The sequence below is a fragment of the Drosophila teissieri genome, chromosome 3L, assembly GCF_016746235.2.
Source record: "Drosophila teissieri strain GT53w chromosome 3L, Prin_Dtei_1.1, whole genome shotgun sequence".
Taxonomy (NCBI): domain Eukaryota; kingdom Metazoa; phylum Arthropoda; class Insecta; order Diptera; family Drosophilidae; genus Drosophila; species Drosophila teissieri.
Genome location: NC_053031.1, coordinates 3,157,037 through 3,172,818, shown reverse-complemented (window position 1 = coordinate 3,172,818; position 15,782 = coordinate 3,157,037). Strand labels below are relative to the sequence as shown.

Here is a 15,782-nt window from a genome sequence, read left to right as displayed (position 1 = left end):
GACCTTGGTCTTGGAGGAGTGCTGTATCGCCGTAACATAGTTTTTCCGCGATACTTATCGATGTTATTCAGCTAATGAAAACTAGCTCGAGCATCAGTGTGACCAAAGGCTAACAAAGTGAATTAGCAGTTTGAACTACGTTGCTTTTAAAACTATATTTATTTTTTCAATGCGATAAATACGTATACTTGAGTTGTAATATATTCCTTTTCAAGAAATTTCAGCAAATCAATTATTAAAATTAATGAGTATACGAGGGTATTGGCAAAAAACTTAAGACTTTATCAGTAAAGTTAATGTACTGCGTTTCAGCACAAGCACAACGAAAATGACTATTCCAAACGCGTAGTTATAATAGTCGGATATCATTATGATCTGTTTCCAGACGAACTCGAACCTCGCAGAAAACCGAATGACATCTACGATCCAAGTCAGGCCCATCACGACGGAGAGTCGCAGAAACTGCAGGTAGCTGTGTTGATAATACGGCAAGGATAACTAGGTTACCAAGGTCCAAACTTATCACGCATGACTCACGTCTGGCTGTCGAAGTTGATGCAGCCTATCCTTCCCTCCTCCTCATGTGCGAACTTCTTTATTTCCCTCTTTACTTTCCGTATGTAAATGACAGTCAGGGTGAACATGGCGATATTAAAAGTGCTTAGGACCAGCAACGGCCCAGTGTAGTACATCCAGGAGGATGAGTTCCAATCTGTTCCAATATAGTAAAGCAATACGTTACCTTGGTAACGATTTTAAAGATGTCGCTTTGCATGTTTACCTTTGACCGAGCAATAAGTGAAACCGACCAAAGGCAACCAGTTCCACTTATTGAGATCGTTTTCCCACATCAGATTAACCATATAAATACTTCCTGTCATGACGGCGGCTGTAGTCCAGACGAAGGCGCTGTACAGCTGGAACCTATAAGTAGATTCGGCTCGATTGACCGACGTCAAGAGTTTCCATAATTGGTAGCTGGTGACGGAGAACCAGATGCTGGAAGCCATGCAGAAAAGGTACAAGCTGTAACCTGCGAGAAGCCTTTTATATTTCCAGAGATATCTTTTACCCGGAGATGAATTCAATAACTAACCAGCTAGAGAGCAGATACTGTTCAATACCTTCATATGATTTAGTATAATGATCAAATACTGGATAAACTTTGAAATCATGCAGCATATAATGCACTTGCCAGTCACATTGCGCAGCTCCTTGATGTATAGATATACGGCGATTGTCAGAATATAGCATATCAGTGATATCGTTCCGACTGCAAGAGAAAATATCAATAATGTAACACCACACTTGCAAACCAATAAAGTTATTTCCGACTGTCTATAACTATGTCATAAATATTAATCAATTTCATTACTTTCCAAGGATCCAGGATAAATGTTAGATATACAGATGTGGTTCACTATCCACATGGAGTTTGGAAAGTCCGAATTAAACTGATACGGATACAGGCAGTAGTCTTGTTTTTCCAAGTTCCAGGCATCGGAGATATATAGCGATCCATCCTAAAAAAAAACTGTTAAGCCAAGTTATTGAAGTACTGAATGACAAACCTCTACGTAGGTAAACTCATCCGTGAGGTGCACCATTTCATCACAATCTAAGAACTGATCTCTGATTATAGCCATCTCGGTTAATGGTACTCGTGTCTTCGTCGATAGGTTCGTGGCTGATGTGAGGTAAATATAGGATTTTAACCGGGCGAGCTCCTCCTGGAGACCATCACCGCACTTTCCGTTGGCCAAAGTGTACTTTGCTGGGCAGCAGATTCGAATGCAAGGCCGCAGTTTGCAAACGCAGGCCCTCAAATGCTTTTTAGCCGGTATCGTTAATCGGACAACCATCTTGTATTCGTAGTCTCCAGTGAGGCTGGCAGGAATTGGGATGTCATCGTACAAATACGAATCGTTTTGTCGTTCAACGTTTGAAATATCGACCGTGTCGAAGTAGTTGCAGTCTGGAATATCTGCCTTTGAGTTCCGCACAAAATTTAAGAGCAGAACTATACAGAAAATCTCCGAAGGAAGCCGCATGTTGCCACTAAGAACTTAGCTCAACTGTTGATCGATGTTCTTGGTTGGCGGATTAAATAGCCTTACTTGGCTTGGGCAAACAATCACATTCTTCAAACAGTATTCCCTGCTGACCCGAATCAAACCCCTTGTTTATCGTTAAAAAGAAAAATACTCATAAAATTAACTTGTCGATTAAGATTATCACTCAATTTCAATAGCCAATTACATTTAGACATTTATTAGAGGTTAGTTATGTTATATACTCAAGGGAACATAGAAGTTCACTTGAATACATATTTAACATCAGGATAGAAATAAATTGAATATTTGATTAATCCAAAGTAGAAATGTTCTGTAGTCGTTGCTTTAGTAGTAAATTTTAAATTAAGGCGGGAGCTTTTCCCTGGCGTTAGGCTTTTATTCTACTAAGGGTTCTAGCTCGAGCCACCTGGCCACTCTGACACCTCCTGATAACGCAATTGTATTGTTTATATAGTTTCCAAAGCCGAACGAGAATGCAATGTGGCGATATCAGTTGCTGATAAGCACTGGAACCCCGCAACACACAATCCATAAACGACTATGACCGCCACGAAGAAGCGCCTGAAGATCGTAGCAGCCATCTCGTTGGTCCTTCGGCTCCTGGTCTACCTGTATCGAATGGCCAGCCATTCCCCAAGCAGAAAGCTCCCCGAGCTTATCCACCACGACATAGCGAATCCGCTTTTCATCGAGATCGCTGAGATCTACCACTTGGCATCGCCTGCCTCGCCCCCGCACTACATGTACAATTAAGACCAACACCAGCTACTAACATAATTTTAAAATTTTACACATGTAACTATTAAGTTAACTTATCCTACATCGCACCCGCATGTAGACTGCTTGTTAAGCAGAGCAGGAGAGTAGAGTGAATGCAGCAGTGATAAGTGTCCGATTGGGATAAATGGGATAAATCTCGCCTTTGTAGCAGTGTAAAGAGCGGCTCGAAAGAGAGGCCAAAATGAGCTCTCTTTAAACGTTAAGGCAGTTCAAGCTGTTCTTCTCTTTCTCAGGCAGACTACATGAAGCGCAGAGGAAGTAAACATTTATATAAACATGAGAAAACAGCTGACCAATATAAAATCTTTTAAATACCTGCTACTGCTGGGCTTTCTTTGCTTTAGTTTTAAAATAAATACCCAAGGAAAACAATTAATGTGTTACATACAAAAGTTTAAAGCCCCAATCTTACAAAAAATTACAAAAAAAAGAAAAACAGAAAAAAAAAACAAGAGAGAACGTTCCCCGACTATCTGATACCCGTTACTCAGCTAGTGGAAGTGGAAAGGAGAAATTTCCACACTAACAGTTTTTGGCGGTTTGTGGGCGTTAGAGTGGGCGCGGCAAAAAGATTTTTACCAAATCGACAGAAATTTGCAAGACTAACAAAATTTTGAAAGAATATCAACATTTTCAAAAGTGTGGGCGTGGCAGTTTTGGGCGGTTTGTGGGCGTTATAGTGGGCGTGGCAAAAAGTTTATTTTGGCAAATCGATAGAAATTTACAAGACTAATGCAAAAAGGAAAAATTATTAAAACATTTTTTAAAAGTGTGGGCGTTGCAGTTTTGGGCGATTTTTGGGCGTGGCAACATGAATCGACAAACTTGCGCTGCGTCTATGTCTCTGGAATCTGTATGCTTAATCTCAACTTTCTAGAGTTTGTAGTTCCTGAGATCTCGACGTTCATACTGACGGACAGACAGACGGACTGACAACTCGGCTATTGATCCTTCTGCCTGTTACATACTTTTCAACGAATCTAGTATACCCGTTTACTCTACGAGTAACGGGTATAATTAAAGAGTATACGCGGGTATTGGCAAAAAACTTAAGACTTTATTAGTAAAGTTAACGTACTGCGCTTCAGCACAAGCAGAATGAAAATGACTATTCCAAACGCGCAGTGATAATAGTAGGTTATCACCAAGATCTGATCCCAGACGATGCCGAACCACGAAGAAACCGGAATGACATATACGATCCAAGTCAGGCCCATCACGACGGAGAGTCGCAGAAACTGCAGGTAGCTGTGTGGATAAAACGGCAAGGATAACTAGGTTACCAAGGTCCAAGGTCTTATCCCTTAAGACTCACGTCTGGCTGTCGAAGTTGATGCAGCCCATCCTTCCCTCCTCCTCATGTGCGAACTTCTTTATTTCCCTCTTTACTTTCCGTATGTAAATGACAGTCAGGGTGAACATGGCGATATTGAAAGTGCTTAGGACCAGCAACGGCCCGGATGAGTAGATCCAGGAGGATGAGTTCCAAGCTGTTCCAATATAGTAAAGCAATACGTTACCTTGGTAACGATTTTAAAGATGTCGCTTTGCATGTTTACCTTTGACCCCGCAACAAGTGAAACCGACCATAGGCAACCAGTTCCACTTATTGAGATCGTTTTCCCACATCAGATTAACCATATAAATACTTCCTGTCATGACGGCGGCTATAGTCCAGACGAAGGCGCTGTACAGCTGGAACCTATAAGTAGATTCGGCTCGATTGACCGACGTCAAGAGTTTCCATAATTGATAGCTGATGACGGAGAACCAGATGCTGGACGCCATCCAGAAAAAGTACGAGCTGTAACCTGTGAGATTTTATATTTGCAGGGATATCTTTACAGAAAGATGAATTTAATAACTAACCAGCTAAAGAGCAGATACTGTTCAATACCTTCATATCATCTAGTATAAAGATCAAATACCGGAGAGAGAGTGAAATCATGCAGCATATAATGCACTTGCCAGTCACATTGCGCAGCTTCTCTATGTATAGATATACGGCGATTGTCAGAATAAAGCATATCAGTGATATGGTAAGGACTGCAACAGAAAATATTAATAATGTACACCAGATTTGCAAACCAATAAAGTTATTTCCGACTGTCTATAACTATGTCATAAATATTAATCAATTTCATTACTTTCCAAGTATCCAGGAAGAATTCTAGCTCTGCAGTTGTGCACCACTATCCACATGGAGTTTGGAAAGTCCGAATTAAACTGATACGGATACAGGCAGTAGTCTTGTTTTTCCAAGTTCCAGGCATCGGAGATATATAGCGATCCATCCTAAAAAAAAACTGTTAAGCCAAGTTATTGAAGTACTGAATGACAAACCTCTACGTAGGTAAACTCATCCGTGACGTGCTCCATTTCATCACAAGCTAAGAACTGATCTCTGATAATAGCCATCTCGGTTAATGGTACTCGTGTCTTCGTCGATAGGTTCGTGGCTGATGTGAGGTAAATATAGGATTCTAACCGGGCGAGCTCCTCCTGGAGACCATCACCGCACTTTCCGTTGGCCAAAGTGTACTTGGCTGGGCAGCAGATTCGAATGCAAGGCCGCAGTTTGCAAACGCAGGCCCTTAAATGCTTTTTAGCCGGTTTAGGTAATCGGGCAACCATCTTGTATTCGTAGTCTCCAGTGAGGTTGGCAGGAATTGGGATGTCATCGTACAAATACGAATCGTTTTGTCTTTCAACGTTTGAAATATCAACCGTGTCGAAATAGTTGCAGTCTGGAATATCTGCCTTTGAGTTCCTCGCAAAAATTAAAAGCAGAACTGTACAGAAAATCTCTGAAGGAAGCCGCATGTTGAAGCCTACAACGTTTTCAACAAAGAATTTTGCTCGACTGTTTATCGATGCTCTTGGTTGGCGAATTAAATAACCTTTCTTGGCTTGGGCAATCAATCACATTCTTCAAACAGTATTCCCTGCTGACCCGAATCAAACCCCTTGTTTATCGTTAAAAAGAAAAATACTCATAAAATGAACTTGTCGATTAAGATTATCACTCAATTTCAATAACCAATTACATTTAGACATTTATTTGAAGTTCGGTATGTTATATACTCAAGAGAACATAAAAGTTCACTTGAATACTTATTTAACATCAGGATAGAAATAAATTGAATATTTGAGTAATCCAAAGTCGAAATGTTCTGTAGTCGTTGCTTTAGTAGTAAATTTTAAATTAAGGCGGGAGCTTTTCCCTGGCGTTAGGCTTTTATTCTACTAAGTGTTCTAGCTCGAGCCACCTGGCCACTCTGACACCTCCTGATAACGCAATTGTATTGTTTATATAGTTTCCAAAGCCGAACGAGAATGCAATGTGGCGATATCAGTTGCTGATAAGCACTGGAACCCCGCAACACACAATCCACAAACGACGATGACCGCCACCAAGAAGCGCCTGAAGATCGTAGCAGCCATCTCGCTGGTCCTTCTGCTCCTGGTCTACCTGTACCGAATGGCCAGTTATTCCCCAAGCGGCAAGCCCCCCGTTTCCGTTCCTGGCGGCGAGGAGGTGCAGGCCAAGTGGCCGCCTACGGAGAGTCCACTGCAAAGGAGCCTTCAGATGGCCTACGAGGAGCAGAGCTCTCTTATCCGGGAGCAAAAAGCCGAATTGCAGCGCACAAGGGAGCATTTGGCCAGATTGGAGGAGCAAATACATAGCCTTCAGAGCAGTACTCCGCGCAAGTATCCGAAGGTTAAATACCTGAACTACAAGAATCGCAAGCGCATTTTAATTACCGGAGGAGCGGGCTTCGTTGGCTCCCACCTGGTCGACGATCTGATGGTCCAGGGTCACGAGGTCATCGTGGTGGACAATTTCTTTACGGGACGCAAGCGAAATGTCGAACACTGGCTGGGACACGAGAACTTCGAGCTCATCCACCACGACATAGTGAATCCGCTTTTCATCGAGATTGATGAGATCTACCACTTGGCATCACCCGCCTCGCCCCCGCACTACATGTACAATCCCGTAAAGACCATCAAGACTAACACCATGGGCACCATCAATGTGCTGGGTAAATAATTATCAACTTAATCAAGGACTATACGTAAAGTGTATATCTTTTAAAGGCCTGGCCAAGCGCGTGATGGCCAAGGTTCTGATAGCCAGCACTTCGGAAGTGTACGGCGATCCCACGGTGCATCCGCAGCCGGAAACGTACTGGGGCCATGTAAACCCCATTGGGCCAAGGGCCTGTTACGACGAGGGAAAGCGTGTCTCGGAGACGCTGAGCTATGCGTATTCTAAGCAGGTAACAACCTTAATAATATATATGAAGAAATAGAATTCCTAAGTCAGATTGAAAACAAAACATTAACTAGCTGGCATCCAGATATGTGGCAGAACTTTCCTGTTTCGATGGCTAGTTGAGCATTCATTTAAATCAATTGGAATGCCACTAATTGATGTTCCGCTCGAATGGCTGTCTCGAGATAAGTTTATCAAGCGCGAACACTGACCACATTTTTCAATCTTTGCCAGCAATCTGGCACTTAAACTGATTGCTCTTTAATTGTATCTGTATCGGCAGGAAAAGGTGCAAGTGCGAGTGGCGCGTATCTTCAACACATATGGACCCAGGATGCACATGAACGATGGACGAGTAGTCTCAAACTTTATACTCCAGGCGCTGAGGAATGAAACCATTACCGTATATGGGAATGGCAAACAAACGCGCTCATTTCAGTATGTTTCGGATCTGGTGGATGGAATGATAGCCCTAATGGCATCCAACTACACACAGCCGGTGAATTTGGGTAATCCCGTAGAGCAGACAATCGGCGAATTTGCCGAAATCATAAAGCAACTGGTCGGCGGGCCAAGTGTGATAAAGCAATCGAAGGCCATGGAGGATGATCCTCAGCGCAGAAAACCTGACATAACTCGTGCCCGGCAGTTCCTCCACTGGGAGCCAAAGGTTCCCCTAGAAACTGGACTCCAGCGGACCATCTCCTACTTCCGCAACGAATTGGCGCGTAGCGATCGCTTTCAGGAAAGCTCCAACAAGTACTTTGATACACATACACCTTAGCGTTAAGTGGGTCTAGCTCTTATTGGTGATGATGGAACGTCTCTAGTCTGCAAATGTAAATATGACCATCGTTAGCACTAATTGTAAGCCCTTAGGACCACGGAATAACTTTTGTTATGGTTCATTTTTTGAAATTTTGCGAAATATCAACCTATGTAGGGAACTGGGATAAGGGGTACACAAATGCGATCAACGGTATAGCACTACATTTTGGTAATCTAATTTGAAATTGTTTAGTTAATAGAAAATCCAAATACGTTACAAACACATCAATTCACAACTTGGGAACTAGGGAATAGGAAACATCAGTTACGAAATTTGTATGGTTTAAGGACGTAAAGTGCTATTTTTCTGACCGCAATTGTACCACATAGAAACAGAATGGGTTACGTGACACTAAGAAATAGTATAATCCATTGTATTAGAACCACTGTCGTATTTAACAAGAGCCAACAAATTCCCACGTTTCAGAATTGTGAGAATTGAACAAATTATTGAAGAACTGTGACTCAAAAGTTTAGACACATAGCACCTATCTGCGCCTTTATCCAGTGTAAGCAGTCCCAGATTCTAGAAATAAGTAGGATTTTCCAGTTGCTGCAGTTGGTAGATCATTAAAAAGATATTTTTCTCTGCGAACTAATCTTACCCAACAAGTATTTTACTATCTATATACATGGCTTATCCTACGCTTAATCTACTGAAGTATACATCCAACCTACGACTATATTTGCACCCGTGCTTATCAGCTAGATCAACTAGATTTGGCGCCCGCATAATCCATTTCACCTGGCCAGCGGCTCGAGCATCTCGAGGAACAGTTTCTTCATGGTAATGACTTCATCGCGTGCAATTCCCCGCCAAAATCTTCGCAGGATATCATCCGCCTGCCGCAGCGAAGGCAGCAGGAGCAGCAATTGTTGCTGATGTGAGACAGCTGACGAATGACGCAGCAAGTAGACCACATCGTTTAGAGAATTGAGAATCGTATCCCGAAATGCGCGCAGGGAACTCTGATCATCCAGCAGGATGTCGCAGTTGGCCAGCAGGAGCGCCTTTAGTAAGTAGTACTCCTCCCTCCGTGGCGATATTCTCTCCATGCGCTGTGCAATCTGGACGCAGTGGTAGTAGAACTCCGTGTAACCGCACTCCTTGGCCAAATGTTCATCCATCCATACATCCGTGGCGAAGCATAGCTTGCCATTGAACGGCAGGGACCGGAAGGTTAGTTGGAGAGTTAGGATCTCTGCCCACGACACCTGGAGCAGCTTCATTTGGTCGTTAAGAGGCAGATCTATAAAGCCAGGTATCTGCTTGGCCCAGCCAATGACGCTGACTAGTTCCTTATCGTAAATATCACTTAGGACGCTTAGTATCTCATTGGGATCATTGTTATTGTTGTTCTGGAAAATGCAAGTCCCATTGGGCGTGACTGCAACGCTGGACTCTAGCTTTATGCTGCCCGAGGAGGATGAGGCTTCATCATTAGCAATGCTAGTCGTATGCACTTGCGGCGACGGCGTTTGGACGCTTAAAGCATCCGGCTCGTAGGAGTTGAGCACCTCCAGGATCTTGACATCGCACAGCGAGGTGGTGTTGGACTGGTAGAGCAGCTGCATAGTCTGATAAGAGTTTGAAACAGGGTTCCTCCGGTACTTCTGCCGTCCTCCACGAACTCGATCCAATCGCACACCCTCCTGAAAAGGCAAAGCAATTAGCGTTTAGGAACTTCAACTCTGGACTAAGAAATTACCTTAAGCATGCCCATTAGTAGACACTTCTGGAATCGGCACGCTTGGCAGGCCTTGCGTCTCCGTTTATTAATCTCGCACTCGTTGTTCGCCGGACACGTGTATTCGATGTTGCCTTGGATGGTACGTTTAAAGAACGCTTTGCAAGCCTCGCAGCTCGCCACACCATAGTGAAACCCACTGGCCACATCGCCACAAACCAAACACAATCGACGAAGCTCATCCCTGACAGATCCCGATTCTGTTCCGGCACTCGCATTGCTTGCATTTCCCACACTCGTACCACCACCTCCTCCTCCGCCATTGCCTCCACTTGTACCACTTCCCTTTAGACTATCGCCATCATTGCTAAGGGATACATTGTGCAAATCGCAGGATAGGGAGGTCGTCGAACTGCAGAGTTGCCTTTCCGGCGAAACCGATGGCGAGGACTTCAGGCCGTTTGTGCCACTCTGCGTGGCCGTTGACTTGGAGCTGGGACTGAAGCAGGACGCCGATGGAGTGTCCACCTCCTGTTTAATGTGCAAGATGCTGACGCCGTCAGACATATTTGGGCCTTGGCTGAGCGAGGAAATAAATGAATTGATACATTCATGTTAAACAGTTTTTTATATAGATGAAGGTTTGGAAATTAAAGACTTAATATAATTGAAAACCTTTAATTCAGTAGAAAGCGATGAAGAATGAAGAAGTAAAGAGTTGAAATGTGGGAAAAACGTTCAATTTTGCCAAATCACCGCGATAAAGATCGCTTTAGTTTAATGTCAAATAGAACGCACTGCACAGTGGTAAGCATTGCCTCTAAAAATAGGTACTTTAGCATGCCAACATTGTTATCTGGACTTATGAATGAGCATTCCAAGTGGAGCCCACAGTGCTGGCTAGTCGCACGAAAGCTGGTCACGGAATTCTTAATGAATGCAAAATGTAATTGTAATTAAGCCGCGCAAAAACCAAAACAAACGGAGGTCCGCCCAGTGCAATTTGACTGCAATCCCCGATCCACAAATGTGTAGCGTACCCTTCTTCCGCGTAGAACTTCATCGGTGGTCGTGGAAAAGTACGGGACAGAAATGAGCGTAAAACCGAACCGAGCACCCGGAGTGCGATAACAGTACTGTGCGTGGAGTACCTTCCAGCTAAAGGTACTACAAATCACGACGCACAGTGCTGACATTGATTAGGCAAAAGCGAAGTAAATTAAAATCGGAAAGGGACAGTGGTGAAAGCGAAGCTTAAATACCCTTCTCATTGGCAGCCAATTGGGATGCCCGCACTTTGACCGCATTATCAGCTAGGCACTGAACACGAGTCTATATTTAGTCTATGGTGGCATATATGCACATCATCTTTTAAGGCAGGCTCAAATGGTCATATATCCCTACTATCGTACAGTACCAACAACGAGTGGGGTACTGCAGACGGACGACCCCTTGGCAGGGTATAAAACGCGCGCTGGCAAAGACAATGGGGGGCAGTAGTGGTGTAGTAAGAAGACGGCGGGCGACATCAGCCAGGTTGCAGATGAAAGATAAGAAGCGCTAAGCACTCAGCTCTTATCAGCCCAAGGGAAGCCGAAGCCAGGAGATTGTGATTGGGGCCCAAGGTGGGCCTGTCCGCCTCTGTTTACATACTTACATAAAATCGTTCTGAGGATCTTTTGTGTAATCAGCTTCACTTTAACAACGTCAATACAAATCGGCCTCCTCGACCGTTTGCATGTACTTGTTTTGGTCCGATTTGAGCGCCTTGTTATTGCTTCGGCTATCGTTTGTCTGCATTTTTCGATGTTCGAGACTTTATTGTTTATTCATTGGCCATTTACACGGCTACGGTTTTTATTCACTTATTTAAATTCAGTTGCACTTTCTATGATAATGTGCGAGCGATGCAGACAGCATCTGCATCGATTTTGTGCGTCTGGATTTGGATTTGGTTTTGGCACTCGGGCAAGGCACGAAACGTCACTTTGCGCGAACACAAGTCACATTATGCTGGGGTTCTTTAGTGTGTGCATTCGGTTCTCGCTTGTTTGCACGCAGATATTTGCATATTGAAAAGATTAAAATGTAATTTTATTTTCTTTTTTGGTGAACCAGACCTGACCAGGGCTGGAAAGCACTGAACACCTAGCCAGGGATGCAAACGATTCTGGTTCGTGCTTACTACTCGGTGGTTCCCTTTTAAGAACTATTAAACGTGCCACTATCTGCTCTCTTTAAAATAGCTTCTATTGTTATTACGAGGTGCAACATTAGTCACACTACGGAGATGTCGGTCAGTATCATTATTTTGTAGCTATATGGTAAATGTTAATCTTAAACGGGAGTGCATGATTTTCTCAGTGTAACCAGCTCAGGTATAGGCTCGGCCCTTTCCAGCACTGGCCGATGCAACTCTGCCTTCGACTCGCACTCCCTGGTGCGCTCTGCTCTGTTGCTGTCCAACTTGTCTTTGTGTGGGAGCTGGTGTGTGTGCGTGTGTGTGCAAAACAGAGCAAAAACAATTGCGCGACAAGAAATCCAAATATCATTAAACATTACGTGGATTCAGTTAAATAAACGCCTTGCAGCCAACCACAAGTCAACAGCGGTGTCCTGCGAATATTAATACGGCCGAGGCAGAGGTTTAACCGTTAAAAAAGGTACAAATAAACGAATCCCAGTCACGTATGTACATTTCGCAAGCGTGTGTGTGTGTGTGTTTTGTTTGTTGTTGTTGTTTTTATCAGCAGCCCCAAAAAGTGTACACACACTCGTGCAGCGTTTGTTATTGTATTTATTAACATATGTATATTTATTGCTTTGGCCCACGCTTTGTTTGCGCCATTCGCCATTCCGTAATGCGCCATCGGTAAATCGGGAGATCGGGCCACTATTCTGGCCGAGTATTCAACCATGATAGCTAACGATTTACGCCCAATCTGTTGCAGGACCCCAGCCCCTCCCACACAGAAACCATGATGAGCCTGCTTGGGCGCACCGATGTGGATGCAGGCGAAGTGTTCGTCAACTTCAACCAGAACATAACGTAAGTTACAGGCCACACTCGCTAAAGGGAACAGTCAACTCAAACGCACAGTGATAGTTGTTCTACTTTGGTTCATGTTGATTAGATAATTATCTCTACAAATATTAATTATCTGCATCAGGCAATGTTAGTTAATTATTTATATTAACTTGTACTACTGAATGAGTCATAGTTTCTTCGAAGCGAATTAAATTTTTGTACTGCAACTATTATTGGCACACCCATTCACATTTTCCACCCTTTCAGATCGCTGGCCGTGGCCACCAGTGGAGGCTACAGCCTGTACAGCCTGGGCTCCGTGGACTCGACCCTGGACAAGATCTACCACACGAAGAGCGACGAGTTGTTCCTCATCGAGCGTCTGTTCGAGAGCTCCCTAGTCGCTATAGTTTCCCAGCGGGCTCCTCGCAAGCTCAAGGTGTGCCACTTTAAGAAGCAGAGCGAGATCTGCAACTACTCGTATGCAAACACAATACTGGCGGTGAAGCTTAATCGCGAGCGATTGATTGTGTGCCTGGAGGAGTCATTGTACATCCACAACATCCAGGACATGAAGGTGGTGCACACCATACGCGATACACCGTGCAATCCGCAGGGTCTTTGCGCCCTCTCATCGTCCTCAGAGCACTGCTATCTGGCCTATCCGGGTAGCGTTACTGCTGGAGAGGTACAAATCTTTGATGCCATCAACTTGCACGCCAAGACCATGATTCCCGCACACGACACACCTCTGGCGGCTTTGGCCTTTAGTCCCTCGGGCACGGAGATAGCCACGGCCAGTGAGCGCGGCACGGTGATCCGAGTCTTCAGCTCCCAGGATGGCAGTCGGCTGTTTGAACTGCGACGGGGACTAAAGCGCTGTGTGTCCATCGTTTCGCTGTCGTTTAGCACGTGCGCCGAATATCTGGTGTCCAGCTCCAACACTGAGACGGTGCACATCTTCCGGCTCGATCGCAGTGCCACGGAAACGGCCGAAGGCCATGGCGGAAAACAGTCGAGCGACGACTGGATGGGGTAAGCGGTGTTGGATTCGGATAAACCAACTTCTGTTGTGTAGCTCTTGTAGATTGTTGTACTTTCTGCTCGGTGCAGTTATGGCTACTGGTCAACTATTAAGGTGTGGGTGTTCTGTACATAATCGCTTTAACCTCCCGACTCCTTTGTTTGAAACCAAACCCATCCGCTATCATCTATGGCTTTCGTCTAATTCTTATATATATATTGAATGTCACATTTGTTAAATTCAAATAAGTTTTTTCCCATTTGGTATAGTAGTATGCAATCGTTATGGATCCATTTCAAGTATTATTTTCATTGACCACACTAATTGACCACACCATTCATATGTAAACTAGTCCCCTCATTTCTAACTTATTTAAAAGAATACGCTTTACACAAAGAGCCTTGTCTCTATAACTAAATAGTAAAGTCAAGCAAGAGACCTATAATGCCAATACAGAAAATCTGCCATATTTTTAAACAGCGATTTTGAAAACGGGCCTAGATCAAAGTATCTTTTTTGCGTAGGACTTATGAATTTTTGATTTTTCTCCTGTTTCTCGTGTGGCACTTGACATTTATCTATTTTTCTTTTCTTTCATTTTGCGAATCCACCAAACACGTACCAACCAACCACCTCAACAACAACAACCACAACTCAACCACTCACCAAATCTACTCTCTCATGCAAGTTACTCGTTTTTTAGATTCTTGAGCAAAACGGTCACCAGTTACCTGCCCACGCAGGTGACCGATGTGTTTAGCCAAGGCCGCGCCTTCGCCTCGGTCACTTTGCCGGAGGCGGGAGTGCGCAGGATGTGCGCCATTACGACGATACAAAAGCAGCTGAGGTGAGTCTCGGATCGCCGTTCTGTCTTCAGTTCAATTTGCAAAGAAAAACTGTCATAAAATTCTACCTAGCTGTGAAGGAATTCCAAAAATTTCAATTCTATTCAAGCTTATAACTGTAGGTAGGGTTTGTGACTTTAAGAAATCAATGCCCTTGTTCTGCGAAAAGCAGTCGGCGAAAGCATTTGTTCTACCTACTTTATCTTCTTTGAGATCGCTCATGTGTTCAACCAAATGTGCTCCTGTATCCTGTTGAAATGTACTAAACTATAAAAGAAAACTTAAATTGTAAGTGAAATGCAAATTGAACTGGAAATGTATTATCCTCGCTTCAATATGAAGTTCTATATAACCCTTCATGCTGTTGCCTTTGCAGACTGCTGATCGCCTCGCAGGATGGGTACTTGTACGTGTATTCCATTCCCACCGTCGAGGGCGCAGAGTGTCAGCTAATTAAGAGGCACGACCTGCGGCTGGAGGATCACTATGCCATGGATATCAAAGGTGCTTAACTGTTCGCTTCTCGCACACACTTCACACTTACACACATCCCAACCAAACCCACAATCGAAACAAATTCTCTAGTTGATTCACCTCAAACTCTAGGCCTGAACAGTGGCGTGAGCATTGGCGGAGCAGCTGGAGTTCCGCCGAGCAGTGCTGGTGCAGTCGGAGCAGGCACTGGTGGAAGTGGCAGTGATGGCAAATCGGCTGTTTCTGTTTCCGGTGGTGGAGATAAACCAAGTGGCTCATATGCGTCGGCCGTGAAGGGTGACGATCCTGTGGGACCCTCCTCAGCTTAGACAAGGACAATGATCAAAAACGAGAGATGCAGAGATGGTAAACGAAACTCACTCCTCAAAGTAATAAGGACGATGATGCTAAAGTGATTGCAATGATGCTTGGCGGTGATGATGATTTAACGACGGTGGCTCTATGGCGTCAAGCGTATTTAAGTAAATAAATAGGTCATAGACTTAATTTAGCTCTTAATATTGTCAGCGATGATTCTTCCTCGTTTTGTACCAGCCAATATTCCTTTGTACGGCCTCTCCCTACCCAAAACATTTTTTTAGTTCTAAGCCCTCGTTCCTGGCGCTGCCATTGGAATGTGAAATGCTTTTGTCATACACTTCTAAGTTAGTTGTTAATTAATCATTTAAACGGATTTACAGATTCGCTTTGATATTTGAGTTGCCAGCTTTTTATATAAAATAAACGGCCTTTGCAAATTA

At 44.0% G+C, this 15,782-nt stretch overlaps 5 protein-coding genes across 12 annotated transcripts; 2 read left to right on the top strand and 3 right to left on the bottom strand.

Moving 5' to 3' along the window:
- Nucleotides 1–273: 273 nt before the first annotated feature.
- On the bottom strand, nt 274–2,051 carry LOC122617850 (probable G-protein coupled receptor Mth-like 7). The gene is made up of 6 exons (XM_043793868.1): nt 1,572–2,051; nt 1,376–1,523; nt 1,097–1,273; nt 782–1,033; nt 538–712; nt 274–472 (listed from the first exon to the last, which is right to left on the bottom strand). The coding sequence occupies exons 1-6, from the start codon at nt 2,049–2,051 to the stop codon at nt 274–276; spliced, it is 1,431 nt and encodes a 476-aa protein (XP_043649803.1).
- Nucleotides 2,052–3,904: 1,853 nt separating this feature from the next.
- On the bottom strand, nt 3,905–5,678 carry LOC122617818 (probable G-protein coupled receptor Mth-like 7). Its single transcript, XM_043793807.1, has 6 exons — nt 5,199–5,678; nt 5,003–5,150; nt 4,725–4,901; nt 4,415–4,666; nt 4,171–4,345; nt 3,905–4,103 (listed from the first exon to the last, which is right to left on the bottom strand). Exons 1-6 carry the CDS (start codon nt 5,676–5,678, stop codon nt 3,905–3,907), a joined length of 1,431 nt encoding a protein of 476 aa, XP_043649742.1.
- A 431-nt stretch (nt 5,679–6,109) lies between these two features.
- Nucleotides 6,110–8,179, top strand: LOC122615573 (UDP-glucuronic acid decarboxylase 1). Of its 2 annotated transcripts, none has more exons than XM_043790566.1 (3): nt 6,110–6,901; nt 6,957–7,138; nt 7,424–8,179. In XM_043790566.1, exons 1-3 carry the CDS (start codon nt 6,259–6,261, stop codon nt 7,916–7,918), a joined length of 1,320 nt encoding a protein of 439 aa, XP_043646501.1. In that variant the 5' UTR covers nt 6,110–6,258; the 3' UTR covers nt 7,919–8,179. The 2 variants fall into 2 exon arrangements, with proteins under 2 accessions (XP_043646501.1, XP_043646500.1); XM_043790565.1 differs by having other exon boundaries at nt 6,120–6,901; nt 7,418–8,179.
- A 136-nt stretch (nt 8,180–8,315) lies between these two features.
- Nucleotides 8,316–11,807, bottom strand: LOC122615570 (steroid hormone receptor ERR2). 2 transcript variants are annotated; one of them, XM_043790558.1, is made up of 3 exons: nt 11,308–11,807; nt 9,672–10,230; nt 8,316–9,615 (listed from the first exon to the last, which is right to left on the bottom strand). In XM_043790558.1, exons 2-3 carry the CDS (start codon nt 10,215–10,217, stop codon nt 8,704–8,706), a joined length of 1,458 nt encoding a protein of 485 aa, XP_043646493.1. In that variant the 5' UTR covers nt 10,218–10,230; nt 11,308–11,807; the 3' UTR covers nt 8,316–8,703. The 2 variants fall into 2 exon arrangements, with proteins under 2 accessions (XP_043646493.1, XP_043646492.1); XM_043790557.1 differs by lacking the exon at nt 11,308–11,807 and adding an exon at nt 10,691–10,793.
- A 270-nt stretch (nt 11,808–12,077) lies between these two features.
- LOC122615571 (WD repeat domain phosphoinositide-interacting protein 2) lies at nt 12,078–15,782 on the top strand. Of its 6 annotated transcripts, none has more exons than XM_043790559.1 (6): nt 12,078–12,313; nt 12,602–12,699; nt 12,946–13,713; nt 14,391–14,549; nt 14,924–15,051; nt 15,133–15,782. In XM_043790559.1, exons 2-6 carry the CDS (start codon nt 12,629–12,631, stop codon nt 15,348–15,350), a joined length of 1,344 nt encoding a protein of 447 aa, XP_043646494.1. In that variant the 5' UTR covers nt 12,078–12,313; nt 12,602–12,628; the 3' UTR covers nt 15,351–15,782. The 6 variants fall into 6 exon arrangements, with proteins under 6 accessions (XP_043646494.1, XP_043646499.1, XP_043646497.1 ...); XM_043790562.1 differs by having other exon boundaries at nt 12,080–12,313; nt 15,154–15,782; XM_043790561.1 differs by having other exon boundaries at nt 12,081–12,313; nt 14,406–14,549.